Source organism: Cyanistes caeruleus, chromosome 2 (genome assembly GCF_971803275.1).
Source record: "Cyanistes caeruleus chromosome 2, bCyaCae1.hap1.1, whole genome shotgun sequence".
Classification (NCBI taxonomy): domain Eukaryota; kingdom Metazoa; phylum Chordata; class Aves; order Passeriformes; family Paridae; genus Cyanistes; species Cyanistes caeruleus.
This window is the reverse complement of record NC_141702.1, coordinates 25,307,586-25,325,477: the sequence shown is the minus strand read 5'-3', so window position 1 is coordinate 25,325,477 and position 17,892 is coordinate 25,307,586. Positions and strand designations below refer to the sequence as shown.

Here is a 17,892-nt window from a genome sequence, read left to right as displayed (position 1 = left end):
TTTACCTCCATATATAAATTCCTCTCTCCATTCAGCCTAACTCAATCACTTAGAAACTGTTTTTTCTAAAACCCAAAATCTTAGTTACTAAGATTTTTTTCTATATGTTTTCTAAACACATCTTGTAACCATTGATCAGTTCATACATTCACACAGCTGCTGATCAAGAAAAAAATCTCCACTGCATCAATGTTTCCAAGAATGAGACCTATGACTTTCAAATAAACAGCTGTAGGACAGTTCTGATAAATGTTTTGCTAGTCACAGATGTGTTTGTGCATCACAAGATTTAGTAAGGATATGAAGGACACTTTGTAGATGTTGAGAATAGTGAATGATTGTAGTATCTCAAGCTGTGTCTTCTTCTTTACCTGCTAGTGAGATGAACATAAGTGAGAGGGAGGGTGAATATGTCTGCATGAGTACTTTGTTATCCATTTTTAAAAATCCAGTCTTGCAAAGCACTTGGTTTCTCTATCACCCTTACAAACTATCATTTGAAGACAGAATTAACAAAACCATTAAAATGTTGTTTGTAAAGGATGTTAGAAGACCATTTAGTACCACACCCCACTTAAAATGGGATTACTGCCAACATTAGTCAGGTAAGCCATCGGCTTTTCTAGCTGAATCCTAAAAATTTCAATGAACTCAGACTATCTACATCTGGGCAATTTGCTGCACTACCATTCTAGCATAGACATTTTTCTTAATGTTTGATCTAAACCTCCCAAGCTGCTAAGTGTGATCACTGTAATTTGTTAAATCCTCTGCTACCATTGAAAATTCCAATACTACAATGTTTGTCCTCTAAAACACTTGTAGGCTGCTATTTGATCTTCCCTAAGCTTATTTTTTCACTGGACTACACTAAGACAACTCAGCTTCTCCCTACAACTCATTTATAGGCCCAATTCTATAGTAGTGTGATGGGATTACATACAAGGGGTTTTGTCCATTTTAAATTACTCCTGATGAATATTTTTAACAGTAGAGTTACAAGCCTGTACACCTCATACAAAGCGGGAGTTGAAAAAGTGTTCTTCTCACACATTTAGATATTAAGGTTCCATCTCTATTAAGCTGTTAATGTTTCAGCAAGTTCAATCTCTTTGTAGCCTACTGTGAGCATATGAAATCCCTAAACACAATCTTGCACCAAATACTTTAACATTTTAACTAAAAATGTTCTCTTTTTTTTTTGGTCTAGTACAAATAGTACTAAAAAGTGCCAATGAAACAGAACAGGATAAAAACAGAACTAAATCACAGACAAAATACATACCTAGTTCTGAACAATCCAATTACAAAATACATGTTATTTCCTTTTTAAAAAATAATGACCATGGGTTAAACTATCTATGAAGGCATAATCCAAAGTAAAATAACCTTTTTTGAGGACTAGATAATTTCTAAGTCACAAGCAGATTTGAATAGGTGGCAAAGCATGTGTGGGGCATTAAAAACTAAACAATGCTCTGTAACCTACAATTGTATGCTCTTTTCATTCATTTCTAAGCTTTTGCTTCCCTCACAGAGGTCTACTGATGTATACAAAAAAAAAAAAATACTGCTCTACGAATTCAGATAATGAAGGTAAAAAAGTCTACAACTAGCTAATATTCTCCTTTCTCATGAGCAAGATGAAGCAAAATAAATCACAGATTCACAGAAATAAATAACCAAGATGATCTATTTGGTCACCTGCCTATTCACTGCCAGAGGTTGCCTTTCAAGTCACAAGGTCTGATATATTTTGTTCATTTTAAAGGAACTTCCAAACAGGCAACTTGGAAGCATTTATATCATTGTTTTGGTTGGTGACAAAATAAACTGGAAACAGTCCCTCCATTTTCACAAAAGCAAAATGGAAGTGATTTCCCAGCTGTATAACATACATATCCAAGATAACATAAGAAAGTACAAAAATACCAGCTGGCATAAATATGGGTTGTAGTCTCCCTGTTAAAGTAACTTATTTTGGAACCTTTCCCTTCTCCTTATTTAAAAAAAAAAAATGCACAGACAGGACTGATTGTGATACTGAAGTACTGTTCCGCTTACACAGAACAGAGCGCACATCAAAAGAAATTTTCAGTTTCTCAGTAATTACTCCTAGAGAGCACAATTCATAAAAAGCTAACTTAATTGCTCTTGATCTTCAAATTGAGAAAGGTATGCCGCTGAGGTGCATTTTTTACAATCCCAGTAAGATGCAGGGTAATAAAATCACAGAAGGTTATTGGCATTCAGAAGTACCCCCAGCTATGTAACAGTAACAATAACACTGCAATCCTTGTTCTCATTCATTTCATTCATTGTTCTTGAACAAAGTTCAATCATATGTAAATAAGCACAAGTACAATGAAAGCTGTTTTTCTTATTCTGATTTAAACTGAAAACAAAACATAAAACTCTTTCTATATAATAAAAATAATGAGATTTTTTAAAATCAAAACAAAATGCCAGGTTTTGGGAACAGATAGCTCAAGCAGTAAAGCACAAGAGTAGAAAATAAGAAGCATGATCCAGCAAACCAGATCTGCATCTCAATTCCCCATGCAGTGCTGCCATGATGGAACCTCAACACTTCCATTTCTAATTCAGCCAACATCATTTAAATGATCTTAATGCTAAGATGCATGTGTTCAAAAAAACAGCTTTCATTGCTGACATCCAGTATTGAAGTAAATTTCTATCCTTAGAGACATTAAAAATTCTACAAAAACAAACACCTGAGCAACCTGATCTAACCAGATCTGCATTGAGCACATGCTAGATTAAATCATCACCAGAGGTTCACTTCAAGCTAAATTATCCCATGATTCTAAACCAGCTCGCTCTAATTGTATGTACTTTGTCCTCCTGCATATGGCAAAAGTAAGAAGTAAAGCCTCCCATATAAAGTGGCAAAAAGCAATCATTAATACAAGAGACCAGAGTTCTCTGCTTATCCTCTTCTACAAATAAAGTAGAAAACTTACATACGGATATATATCTATACACACACACACACAACTAAGAGGGAGGCAAACTATTTACTCTAATGGTTCAATTTTCAGTAATCTACATAGGTCTACTAAAAGAACAAATTAGTACTCCATTCATCAATGACAGCAAAATCTTCCCAAAAGAGCAGAGAGCATAGAATATTTGCAAGAAGGAAAGCACATGCTCTGAGCACTGCAGTTTGGAATCTGTTTTGTTTGTAAAGGAGCTTAACAACTTTGCAGTTGCTATAAAAAAACACCACTTTATAAAAGCTACAACTATTTTTTTGTTACTCAGAAGTAACACTAGTTCTACATATTATGTTCCATGTCATTCATAAAGCTTTTGTTAAGTTGAAGAATAACTTTTGGGTTTTTTTTCAAAGCAAATCATACAGATGAGGTCTGCAAAAAACCTGTACCTAAGGCATTCTACCACAACAATTACTTTAATCTGTATGAGGTAATATGCTTTCATTTTATACTACCTGAGGTGATTAAGCAGAGGTTGGAGTCTCTCATCAGATTGTATGGAAGGAAGTGATCGTGCTGTCAGCTGGAAGAAAAAAGGAGTACAGTTAATAAAATATTAGCTTAAAAATATTGATAGCACAAGGCCAGAATTATGTTAGAAGTCACACTGTGCTGTTACAACTTTATACAACATCGGGTAAGACATAATTTCTCCTACCAAAAATAACTAAGCCTTCCAGAATATGAAGCTAGCAGAAATATTTACAAGTGAAACAGTGAAAAATCATTTTTCTAAAATTGCAATGCTATCAGAATTAAATAGCAAGACATCACTGAAAGTGGTATATGTTTTTCCAAACATATTTGAAGTCATATTGTGCCTCTACCAATGTAAATATAATCCATGAAGCCATATTATATATAATTTAGATTTGAATAAAAGCAATTTACATAGTATTTAACACCACATGACTTTTATATAAACATGCCTCTGTGTACACTTTTCTTTTTAAATGGGCACAACCTGTTTTGGAATTTGATTGTTCTAAAATACGTATTTTTATTCTTCTAATCTTCTAGTTAAAACATTCAAATTTTTCTGCAAAAATAAACCTAGCAATCTCTAGATCAACAAGTACATGTCGCACTATCAGTAGAATATTAGTTAATTAGTGTATTAACTAAAACAACTGGAAAAATATATGTATTGAATTTGCTTAGTATCTGTATATAAGGTGGTTACCTTCACCTATAAAAGCTACAAACGTAGCACTTTGGATAATTCTGACATACATCTAAGATAAAATATTGAATATAAAAATGCATTTCAAGATTCTGTGGCAGCCAAGTTAGGCTGTATTTTGAAAACTACCTTTGAACATATTAGAAATTTCAAGGCATTTCACACCGTATAAATAAGCATCAAGTTCTTAAGTATTTTGCAGGTAACTCAAAAATAGTATGCAGTATTAATTAACTTAATTAGTATACATACTCATTAAAAATAAGTAATTTCTTACACCCATTAATTAGATCCATTTCACAGCCTTTGCTGCTAGGCAGAAGTCAGACTGGGATCAAATTTGAAATGGGCACCTCAAGCTCTCAAACCATCCATTGAATAAATGAGAGGGGGTTTGAAGCAGCTGTCTGCCAAGGGAAGGTGGAAGCTACTGAACACAGGGACAGCAGGGAAGGAGGAAGGGGCTGTTTCTGCTGCTGAGGGAGCCCTGGACTGCAGCAGTCACTGCTCCACAACATGATTCTTCTCAGTCCCAGGTAACCCAAGTGTACTCATCCGATCTGACTGCTGCAGAAAACGTGAACCTGGCACTCTCAGCAACCCATCCATCCTCCTTTTAAAGTAAACAGCTATCTTGCAATTACAGCATGATCCACATTCCCTTGTTTTATGGAACTAGACTGAGATGCATATGATACACTAAAACTTCAGTAAACCTCATTTATTCAGAAGTTTCTTTTAATTAAAAAAAAAAACCACTCATTTTCCTGCCACTGAATTTTAAAGCATGTCTTATATTCACATCCCCTGTAAAGTAACCCTTTAATTCTGTTTTAAACACAACCAGAAGATCTGAAACTATTTCTGAAAAAATCTTGGAAGCCTTCTAAACACCAACCAAAGTTATGAGAACAAAGATTGAACCACCTAAAACACCATATGCTTCTTTCTCCATTATTAACAGATACAGAAAACATTATTTGTGTGCACACAAATACATAGGTATAATTTTACATATGAAAAGCATACTGTATTTTCCTCTATGCAGTACTTGAAATACTGTATTTAATCAGAAAAAGACCATGCATTTATGACAGGATGTTTATGAAAGTCTGACTGAACAATGATGCAAGCAGAAAAAAAAAAAAAGTAACATTCTAAACCTAAAAAAGTATTATTGTCGAAGTTGTATATACCATACACTCTATTTTTGTGTAAGCACTATCAATTAACCACTGGTTTAAAACTAATTTAGGAGACTTGTAGTAATTGAGGCAGAACCAAGACTTGGTGATCTTTAACCAAGGTTTTTCTTGATGCTACAATGAAAGACTAGGGAAGGGGTGGCCTATGCTTGGCAGTTTCAGGATCCACCATTAAAGGGCAAAAAACCAATCCCTTGGTTGGTTGAAGTCAAAGGAGAATCCACATGGCCAATATTTTTCTGCATCCGCAAAACTTAGGAACAAAATGATTCCCCATTTTCCTCTATTATGTTGCCTGGACAAGGTAGTGTTCTCTACAGACCACAGTGTTGTGAAAATAAGATCTAACACTTTTCAAATCTTAGAACAAACACTTTTCCCAGTTATTTCAAATGTTTATTTTCAGGAAGATGTGGGATCCTCATGACACTGCTCTTTTCTATCTAACACTAAGGATAGTTTTCCTTAAACATAGTTGAGGAGACCTCATCAAAATATTTGAATGACTTTAACTGAAAGAGTACATTTTCCTTTTATAATCCTTTCCTGGATTATAAAAAAAAAAAAGGTAACATTTTCAAGTATATGGTTTCTTTTTATAACCTTATGTTTTTATTAAGAGAGCCACATTGTAAATAAAAGCAGCTTTTACAAAGATCATGGTAAATAATTGCTAGTGTTTTTAAACAGCTAAGTTTTATGAGCTTTTTCAACAGCATTTTTCTAAAAGATGATCCCTATTACACATTCCAAATTGAGATTCTGAAGACTTTTTCCAACCACTCTGAAATGAATTTTAGACAAATTCCTGAAAGCACAGCCTTCCTTTCACCTCTATACGATACTCAACATAAAGATCATCATACCAAAGGAAAAAAAAAAGCAAAACCACGGCATTCGACATTTTTGATACATGAAAGACATTAAAATGTTGTCAAGTAAAGAGCATAACTCCATGCTCTAATCATGTTGAAGCAGTTTAATTTACAGAGAATATAAAACACTGGTGACTTAAGATAATTCAAGTCCCAAGGCCTGTATGATCAGAGGAGAGGGCAGGGCGAGCTGCAGACTGGCACATGCAGACACCTCAAAGCTAAACTGGGATAGTGACCCCATAACCTCAAGTTCAGCAGTAAGGCTGAGGGGTAGTTTTTCCAAAGTAACCATCACTCAAGACCTGGTTGGGCATCAGTCTGCTGCTAGTAAGCATTGCTTGTGGGTTTTTTTGTTTTGGTTTTCTTTTTTGTTTAATAAACTGTTTTTACCTCAATCCAGCCGTGTCACTGGTCATAAAACTGAAGAGATCAGTGTCTGTCTCTCCACTTCCCCTTATGAGGATGCTGGAGACTGCAGTGAGGTCTCCTCTCCATCTCCTCCAGGCTGAACAGACCAAGTGATCTCAGCTGCTCCTCATATGGCTTCCTCTCAAGGCCCTTCACCATCTTTGTTGTCCTCCTTTGGACTCTTCCAGCCAGCTTAATGTCTTTTTTATACTGTGGCACCCAAGCACTGCAGGTGAGGCTGCCCCAGTGCAGAGCACAGAGTGGGACAATCCCCTCCCTTGCCCGGCTGGCCATGCTGGGCCTGATGTCCCCAGGACAGGGCTGGCCCTGCTCTGGCTGCCAGGGCACTGCTGGCTCAATGTGCCTTTCCATCATCCAGGACCCCCAAGCCCCATTCCACAGCGCTGCTCTCCAGCCTCTCATTCCCCAGGCTATGCACACAACCAGGGTTGCCCCATCCCAGGTGTAGAATCTGGCACTTTCCCTTGTGAAACTTCACATGGTTGGTGACTGCCCAGCCCTCTAATTTGTCAAGGTCTCCCTGCAGGGCCTGTGCCCAGCTTACTGGCTGATCTATCTGTGCCCAAATGCACAATGGTCTATTTGTTACCATTAAATGCACCACCCAGGCACAGTATGAGCCTGCACAATAGCAAAGTGCAAGAGAAAAAGAATGTAAAAGCTTCTTTCCATAAAAATGGAAACAATGAGTAAAATATGACATCATAATAGTATCTGCAGCAGTAACTCATCTAAAGGAATAGTACACGATTAGAAATTATCTTTTGTGGAATTAAAGAACATTACTTTTTGCTCTACTAATCCAATGCTACTATACCTATTCAGGTCTTTTCAACTTTTTGAAACAGAGACTGCCTTTAGCAATAGCTATTTAACATTAACAGGCACTACACTTGTTCCAACTAACTCATTAACACTAAACAAACTTTATTCAAAGATCTATTTGGTAATCAATCTAACAGAACTATCAGTTTTATTTAACCAAACCATTCATGTTTCTTTTTATTGACAACACTGTAGCCATGCCGTATCTCAAAGTCAGAGCTACAGATCCCAGCTTTCCCCCTTCACCAGAAATACCTGAGAAAAGGAGAATACAGTTTCTATGAAAGTTTTTACCTTAATTCTGGGTTGTTTTTTTTTTCCTTAACCCTAGTTTATCTAGATTAGCTACCCTTCTGGAGTACACATTTGATCAAAAGAAAAAACAATCTTCAGGCGATGCTACAAAAGCCTTTGGGAAGCTTTCTTCTTCTCATTCCCATTTTAAGATAAGGAACAGGTTAAAAATAATTCACTATATTATTATAGAAACACTACACACATCTCAGAGTACTCTTTACACATTTATAGGATCAACATAGAATCATAGGATGGTTTGGGCTGGAAGGGGCCTTAAAGCTCATCGACTTCCAAACTCTCTGTCATGGACAGTGACACCTTCCTCTAGACCAGAGCCCCATCCAGCCTGGTCTTGAACTTGAACTGCACAAATATCCAGCAAGATTACGATAAATAGCATGTCTTTAAGTGTCAGTTCCACTTACACAGAGTCCAATAAAAAGGCCATGCTTTCATATAAAAAGGGAAACTCTACAAAACAATGACATTTCAAACATAAATCGTTCATAAAATCTCTTTCCCACTGCAATCTGACTTCAGCAATAAAAACTAGTTTTCATGTACACTTTATTCTAGAATTCAGCCTCACAGAAGTAATAGTCGCAAAACACTTCTTAATGCATTTCTCTCTGATTAGAAGCATTGTTGAAGAACAGAAGCTCTAAAACTTTAAAACAACTTCATTTTCACCAAAATCTGAATTTGAGCTGGCTATTCTCTAAAATGTAATTTTAAAGGATATGAATTCTCCAGTAAGGCATTTTAATGCCCCAAAATACTTGCTTTAGATTAAATTTCAGACACAATGTCTAGAAAGATATTGTACTTCTGAGAAAGCCTTAATATTACTTTGGTTTGCCTTTATTTATTTTTTAAAAAGACATTTCAGAATTACATTACCTGGTTTGTATGATTTTGCACTAAGAGTTAAGAGATGCAGATACTGCCAGAACCCAAGAATTCAAGCTAATTCAAGCTCCAGAGAAACACCTTCAACATCCAGCTAAGCTGCAGGCTGTCTCATACCAACAAAAACTGATTGATTTTGAAACATCAGCTATGGTGCTAATGTTGTTACAAAATGTCACAATGCAAATGCTATGCAGCTGGGGAACCTGGAATAAGAGAGCAGTGTTTGCATGCCAGTATGCTGCTGTACCTAGACAGCTGACATTTTAACACTGATCAATTCTCTGTTGAAAAAAGTTGGGGTTTAACCTTTCACAGCATATTACAAATCCCAAGCACTGTACAAAATTAATAAGTAATTTTTGCCAAGGCTTCTTCAGCTACTAGAAGTTATTTCAGCAGCACTTACAGTGAAATATGATCAATAAAAACTACACCAAACAATTAATGTTACATCTATTCCACAACACACAACCTATATAACAGCAAATAGCAGTCTTCAAAACTAACAAAACTATGCAAAAAATGCTTTTGACATTATCTAACATTTTTTTTTAAATGGATCAATATAATTTAATACATAAAGCATTTAGATTATTTCCATCTAGTACCGCCAAATTTATGGAAGAAAGGAAATAAATAATACAGATTACCATTACTGGGCTTCTAGTACAAATGTAACAAACCTGACATTTCTAAAGCACAGGAAAAACTTTCCCTCCTGAATCACTAGTGGATGATATAAGTGTCAATATAAGGCTGAACTTGGTTTTGGTGGGTTTGCTTTTGTTTTGTTATTTAATTACATAAAACTCCCGACCAACTCCTCACACACACACACCCCTCTTCACAGTAACACAAGCTAGCCAAAAGAAAATCATACAGAACATAAAGTGGCCTTTTAATGTCTAAGGAAAGCAAATCAAAGGCAGCAACTAACTTACTTAAAAACAAACAAATGAATTAAAGTTATATTATTAGCACTGTCATTTTCTTTTTGGACTCAAAAAGGCAAGGCACAATAGTTATCAATGTTGCTTAGATGCTTTACCTAAAACCTTAAAACCTATACACAAGTAAAATAAAATATAAATTATGTTGCAAAATATATATTCTAAATATTATATAAATAATGCCTTTTTTCATTTTGCCAGTTAATTCAAGCTGCCAAAGGACAAATTTTCCATAAGAGAAGAAACAAGAGTTGTGCAGTGTCCTTGCTAGCATGTCCTAGATACTTATCTAATACTTTAAGAACTCTGAAGAAACCCAAGTCCACTAATTTCAGCTCAGCATTCGTCAAATGCACTCAGAATAATAATTAATGTTTTCCTCAGGCACTCGCTTCTACAAGTAATTGATTTATTTTTGCCATTTGGAAATGTTTAGGCTTTCATATTCACACTGAGGTATAAATAACACCTGGATTGGAGTCTCATATTTAGTCTTTAAAGCAAAATTTTTTAATCCTTAAACTTTGTTAATTGCTAAACAAACTGTTGCTGGGTTTTGCAAAATTATTACTTGTGCATATAATCATTTTACCTGCATGTGAGGATGACAGCATGTACTCATCTCTTCTACTTTTTTGCATACTAAAATAAAGCTGAAGTTGACAGTTCTGAAGATACTTAATAGATATTTTCCCCTAGAAATAAGTTACTGATTCCATCTTATAACAGTGTATGTGTGTTTCAGGCTTTAATTATATGTAGATTGAAGTAGACATTTAAGAAGCTACCTTGTCAGCAAAATCCAAATCTTCTGTTAAATAATACTTCCCATAGTTGTGAAGGTTCTTCAGTGATTTTATCAGCTGTTTCACAACTGACTCAGCCTTTACAAAGAGCTTTCACAACTCTTAATTTAGTCCTCAGTTCTTTTTTTTTTATCAACCTCCAGATACCTAGTAATTTTCAAACCAAATAGACTAATGGAACACTCACCTTCACAGCAAACATGGAAAATGAGATAGTTTCTTCTATTTCACTTTATTTCACTATGAACTTCTGATTCATGCAAACCATTCTTCATCTCTTCATTACTGTTTACTTTTCTTTGGCTGCACGCAGATCTTTTGTTTCTTTTTCTGGCATTATTTATATGTACAGTTTGTTGCTTTTCCAGTCCTTCTCCCAGGTTCACAGACTAAATGGTCATTCCAGTACCCCAACATAATCTGGAGCCCTCAGTTCAACTATACAATGATGTTTTAACTTGCATTCATGGAGCATTACAGTTCAACTATACAGTGATGTTTTAACTAACTTGCATCCATGGAGCATTACTGAAGTGGGAGAAGGTAACTCAGACAGCACTGATTTCCCCAAGGTCTTAATGTTATGATTTTCAAGTTTCACACACACACACAGAGCTTCCTGCACTTCATTTGTGAGAAAGCCAAAATCTCTTCATAAAATCTCTTCTTGGTAGAAGCTACTAGCAAATATCACACAAGAAGCACTTAGTTAGAATGTATGAAAGATTATTATTTAAAGACCCTCAAAGTCACTGTCACAAACCATGGCTTGTGGTCATCAATCCATCACAAGCTTCATCAGTCTAGCACTGTGTTCCAAAACTGCTTTAAGAACAACCACACTCTAGTAAAAGCTCTCCGATGCTGAAGACTATATAGTCAAAAAGAGAAGAAACAAGTCTCTATATAGCCATCCAATACACTTGATTAAAAGCTCATTTTCCACAGTCATTATTACTACTACACGGCTTCATCAACGTAGACATTCATAAAAACCTTCAGTTAAAAACTGCGATGTATTTTATCTTTACAAACCCTATTACTAAAGCCCTATGCACTACAGGAAATAAATGTCTGCTACTGTATAAAAATCAGTTACTATAAATCAGTTTTATTACAGAACTTCAGAAGAGATATTTAGATTTTATTAGTAACAGGATTTTACTACTGGGAATCAATTATCTGTCCAAGTTCTAGGCTCCCCTCTACAAGAGATGGACATATCAGAGAAAGACCAGCACAGAACCACAAAGATGAAGGGACCAGAGCATCTATTATGAGGAAAGACTGGGAGAGTTGGATCAGTTCAGCATGGAGGAAGGAGGCTCTGGAGGATTCTAACAATGCATATAACTAACTTAAGGGAGGGCAAACAGGACAGAGCCAGGCTCTTTCCATGGGTTACCAGTGACAGGACCAGATGAAATGTGGACAGCAAACTGAAACACAGGAGATCCCATCTGAACATCAAGAAACACTGTCTGTACTGTATGTTGTGTATTTGGTTTTCAACAACTGTGATTCTCAATGTGGCCGAGGTTTGAATGCACCTCTGAAGATCATCTGGTCCAAACCCTCAAATGGAACAGGGTCATCTAGAGCTCTTTGACCAGGACTGTTCAGCAATATCTCCACGGATGGAGATTTTGCAATCTCCCTGGGTAACCTGTTGAAACCAAATACACAATACATAATACAATCCATACATAATACAGTACCAAATATTTCTGAACTACTAAGCCTTTCTGTTTTGCATGCAAGAGCTTCCATTCTCTAAGAACCCTCAAAAGTCCACATTTTCATCTGCATTGTAGAGAAATTTTTTAAATTACTCATGATTTTATTAACAAATTCTAAAAAGATTGCTAAGTCCTTTTTCAGGAGGATGAAATGAAGGGGAAACAAGATCATTTTACTCTTAGATTTCCTTCAAGGAAAAATTAATAACAAAAGATCTTAAAATCACTTGTTCTTAGCGACCAGGATTCCTTACTGAACTCGACATTTATCATAGCTATGCTCTTATTCAGTCCTTAAACTATAAAACAGATACACTAACATCTAAGGTAAAAGGATACAATTGCAAAACATTTTTCTGTGTATAATGAGCTTCTCAAATCTCCATATATTTACTTTTTTCCCTTGACAGATTTACTATACAATTTCAAAGAAGTTTAAATAATCCTTAGGAATTCCACACCTGATCTTTAGTAATGAACAAAACAGGAAAGATTTATTACAACAGCCAGCATGACACCAATCTCTTACTTTCAAAACTCAGAAGGCAGCATTTGACTTTCAATTGCTTTATTCTCTCAATATGTGGCACAGCTTGAAAATCATCATTTTGTTGCTAAAACTTGGAAAAATATCCATCTTTTAAAAGTAAAAAGGCATTCGGAACACTTTTGCTCCTTTGTGCATATTTTACAATACTGATTATCTTTTATTAAGAAGGAAAATCAAATCTTGCCAGCCTTTGATAGAGTTTTAAGCCCCAGTTTCCCAGATGTTCAAGTACCAGTGATTACATTCTTATCTTTAGTGTGTAGAGCTGACAACATGACAGGCACTCAAATTTCATAAGGCTAAAACCTAGCATTAATCTGAGTCTACTTATCATCATTTTCCAACATTTTATTTCATGTCAACTCTCAATTGCAATGACACTACTCAGACATGAGTAAGAGTTAATGCTTAAGTATTTTCTTGAAAAAGCAGAAAAGGACACTTGTATCAAGGAAAACTACTAGCAACTCCAACAACATGCAATGCCCTAGTATGTTTTTTTTAAACTATTATTTGCATTTACAGTTATTACAAACATTTGACTTCTGAATAAACAAATACACTCTGACATAAGAACACTTCCCCCGGGAGTAAATTTCACAAAGCAGAAAACCAAGCTTTCAAAAAAGCTACTTATTTATAAAACATAAATATTGCTGCCTTAGAACTTAACTATGGAAGTGGGACCTCGGTTTGACCCTTATGAAGGCCTGTGGCTCAGTGCCTTTCAGAGCAGAAGTGCACACAGCAAGCTGCTAGAGCGAAGGTGAAGCTGGTGGCCCCAGGCCCCAGGGATGTTCTCCCTCGCAGCCAGCCTGCCATGACCCCAGCCAGGCTGACCATGTACTCCTCATGCACACACACTGTGCAGACACTGCTGGCCACCTCAGGAACTCCACACACAAAAACAGCACCAAGAGACTATGGAGTCCAGCAACCAGAAGTACAGGACTGAAAGAAGTTATTTGAAGCCAGATGAATGTGCAAAGGAAAACCAACCCAAATAAATACTAAATCAGGTACTGCAAGTGCATTTCAGAAGATAAGGTAAGCTACTTTACAATAATGCCTTCAAATACATGAAGTACTAAAAAAGGGCTTTTATGAAGCACGTACTCTCCAAACATTAGCCTTTGAACAGATCTGGTATACATTTTTTGAAGCAAGAACAACATATTGTTAAGCAAAACCTATTACCAAATATCCTTTGTATTCTTGAATCATTCTAACATTGTTCAAACCACAGTTTATGATCCATTGGGAGGCATGAAAATATACAATGGTATTGGCCAAGTATCTGGCAACAGACTGCAGAAGTTTGGTTTTTCCTAAGTTACAGCAGTTCAGCACCCTCAGGGCGGAGAAACAGAGGATGTAATTACTACTGGCAGAGGATCAGTGGCTGTAATCAGTAGTTCAAGTATTTATATTAGCCAAGGAACTCTTGCTGCTAGCATCAAATCTGTTTCACCATGGCTGCTGAGTAATTATAAAGCCCTAAAGGATCTCTAAGCTGCTCGCAATTACTTGCAGCACGCTCTCATAACAGAAAATAACCCGTGTAGAGGAACAGTACATAAAGCACATAAAAAGCTACTTTCTACATAGTTCAGCAAAGCCATTGTTAAATATAGTATAAAAACAATAAGGTCTATATACAATTCAAAGTTAGAAGTTACCAGATCCAAATACATACATGTTCTGGGTAGTTTATCAACACAACAACAGCAAATAAAAATTTTAAAAGTCACTTAGCAATAAGAGTCACCTTACTAATTCTTTTGCAGATTGGTTTGGCACAACTCTTGGACACCAAAACAGCTCCAAAGCCCTCACTAAACTGGGACCAGCTGAACTGAGTGACACCTTTTTTTCTATATACACCCATTAGTTACTTTCTTATTTCTTGAAAGTGTTTGCAAGTCCTACTAAACATACTTCCTACAGCACTCAGCATCACATCATCCTTGTGACCGTAAAAACACAGATTCCAAACCTGTACAGTTCATTAATTTTGCTTTTTACAACACTTTCTCTAATGGTTACTGAAAACCATGTGAAAGGCCATTGTCCATTTTGCATAAGAAAATTAGCTTCTTTTCCACACAACTTGTGACTTTACCATGACTAAGCCTGTACAGAACACTCAAGCAGGAGAAAAATTATCTGGGACAATAAGGTTACCAAGGTCAAGAAAATGATACTGTTCTCCTCTATGTGCAAGAGATAATGGAAGAGGTTAGGAAATGCCAAAGCAATCACAGTCACTCCTCAGCCTATATAGAATATTGTTCTAGAAAGTGAAGTTAAATGAGAAATTATTTGTCTAAAATATTGTCTCTTCTTTAAAGTCAATAAGTCAAAATAGAACATGTGCAACACAACATCCTTATTTTCCTTTATTCAATCCTTCTGTGCCTAATGTCTTCAAGAAGTGGCAGAAACAACAGTATACTGTCCAAGTAGAAGGATCATTCAGAAGATAAGAATGTGACTACATTTGTCCAGCTCTAGCTCTTCAGATTATACCAATATACACTAGTAAAGTGAGGAAAGCACAGATGACTGGTATAAGCTGGCCCAGAAACCAGCATCTGCCTCGTTCTAATGGTTTAGGTACGAGCAGGACAAAACCAAGAATGGATGAACACTTATGAGTTTGCATTCTTACATTTGAGGCAAAATACGAAACAATGATAGCACCTCAGAGGAACAACAGCAGGTGGTCTTTAGATATAGAAAAGGTCAAAGAAACAACATCACCAAGGAGGCCAGTGAGAGTTTATGCCAAGTGCCTAAATTAGAATGCAACAAATAAATAAAAAATGATAGCCCTGAAAAGGAGGCAGTAACTCATTCATGAACATTCAACACTGCAGAAGGCTGAGGCCAAGAGAGAACCACTATGCAGAGAAGCCAAGCCACCAGCCAAGACCTGACCCTTGCTGGAAGTGCCCTGTTTGGAATCCATGGTACCAGTCACAGCTTGACAAGAGGAGATTTGTTTGATGTAACTCTCTTTTCTTCAAAGGACGTGAGAGCTGGTCATAAAATCATTTGGTGGGTAGACCTTGGCTAAGGGCCAGAATCCCACCCAACCATTTGGATACTTCCCCTCCTCAACAGGAAGGTGGGAGAAAATAGATCTACAAGTCCATGGATTACTTATCAATTGCCATTATGGGAAAAACAGACTTAACCTGGGGAAAAGCCCATGTATTCACAATAAAAATAGATTTGGGTGCAGGAAACAAAGGCAAAAAACCAAAATGCAACCTTGCTGTGACCCTCCTCTTCTTCCCAGGCTCAGTTTCACTCCAATTCAGTATTCCTAATTTCATCACCCAGGCCTATCAAGTGGTATAGGGTGAAATGAAAATGAAAAGAGTAAATCAAAACCAGTGTGCAGTCCTTTAGGAGACTACAATGTTCTTAACTGTATGCTCTAAAAGACACACTAAATTGTCATGCAGGTTTTTCAAGTGTAATTTTTATTTTTAATTAGCCAATTGATTTATCTTTTACTATATTTTTTTCAATGAAATAATCTATTTATAACCAAAAAGTACAGAAAACTTCCTACCAGTGAAGCAGTACTAAAGATGACCGGCTCTTTCGTAACATCTAGCAAGAGGTTGTTTTCGGTCAAGTAAGGCCAAATACCTCTTATTTTCAGAAAGAGCCACTTCAGCTCTGTCCCTGACAACCATGGCCACTTCAGTTGCTCTTCACTGAATGTCATATCTATAAAGTACTCCAGATGAAGAAGGCAATGTGGACAAGGACTGTATCATTTTGTTTGCCTGAGACAGTCTGAAGCTTGGATAAAGACAAGGATGACAATTTTCACCAAACTAGTCCCCCTTCATCTACAGCACAAAGTGATATTGTATGGCAGCATTTGCCTTGCTCTTGAGCTGACAATTGCTAAAGCAATTTTCAACGGTGTCAGATTTTTCAAGACTATCACCATTACAGAAATACAACTGGATAGTAAGACCTTGCACCAAACAAGCATCAAAGAGACCAAAAGAGATCAGAGAGGTCAGAAGCAACATACAAGGAAAGTCACAGGATCCGACCAGGGCTTCTGGGTAGAAACGGTGATAGAACACAAGTTATACAACCTAAACAGTCAAGTCTAGACACAGCAAAATTTAAAATAAAAACCAAGACAGTTTCCATAAAACATCATTGCTTAACTCAAACATTTCAAATCCAAAAAAATCTCAAGTTCTTTTTGAACCAAAACACAGCAAAGATGTTTAAAATAGCATGTTAAATTTTTGCATATCACCAAATACTCAGAAACAAGATTCTGTCGATTCCCACATGTATTTTCAATAAAAACGCAACTGTTTTTCATAGTCCTAATGGTTAACCAAGTACACTTAAACATATCCACCAAAAAACCAACCAAAAACCCCTCCACTCAAAACAAAAAGAGCTTTACATAACAGTCTATTATGCACGAAAATACCCAGGAATCGCTAGCAAAACCCCATAAACTTTAAGTTCACAAAATCACAGAATGATCTACACTGGAAAAGTTGTTTGAAATAGTCTGCTTTGATTTAATCTTCCTTATGTGCTCCTGAGAATTTTTAATGACTCAGTTGATATAACAAAGACTGAATAAATCCTCACACTTTTTGAGAAAAGTACTCAGGACTGATAGGTAACTTGAAAAGGTAAAATAAGCCAACAAAAACATAAACCATTCTCACCATTCACTTTGTTCATTAATGAGGCAAATCTTGTTTTAGGAATGACACATCCAGAATTTCAATATTCAAACACAAAGTGAAAATGTCTTCTCCATGACTGTTTGACCACAGCAGTGATACGTATCTTCTACTTTAATTAACAGTGAATTAAATTCACTGACTACACTGATAGGTCTGTTTTATTTTGCTAAATTTACATATTCTTTTGATTCAAGTTTTAAATAATTACACACAAGAATAAAAACATTCTATTTGTATATACATATATACACACACTCCATTAGTTAGTCATTACAAGCACTTAAATGCATTGTAAGATACACCAAAAAATAGCAATGAATCTTTTTGTAAGAAAAATGTAATTTATT

General features: G+C 36.0%; 1 protein-coding gene across 1 annotated transcript in view; it reads right to left on the bottom strand.

The window, feature by feature from the left end:
- Positions 1 to 17,892, bottom strand: part of PRIM2 (DNA primase subunit 2) — a 91,282-nt gene that overhangs the window by 37,585 nt on the left and 35,805 nt on the right. The window contains exon 7 of the mRNA XM_023922442.2: positions 3,479 to 3,546. Within this exon, the coding sequence (XP_023778210.2) occupies positions 3,479 to 3,546 (68 nt within the window). The remainder of the gene's footprint in view (positions 1 to 3,478; positions 3,547 to 17,892) is intronic.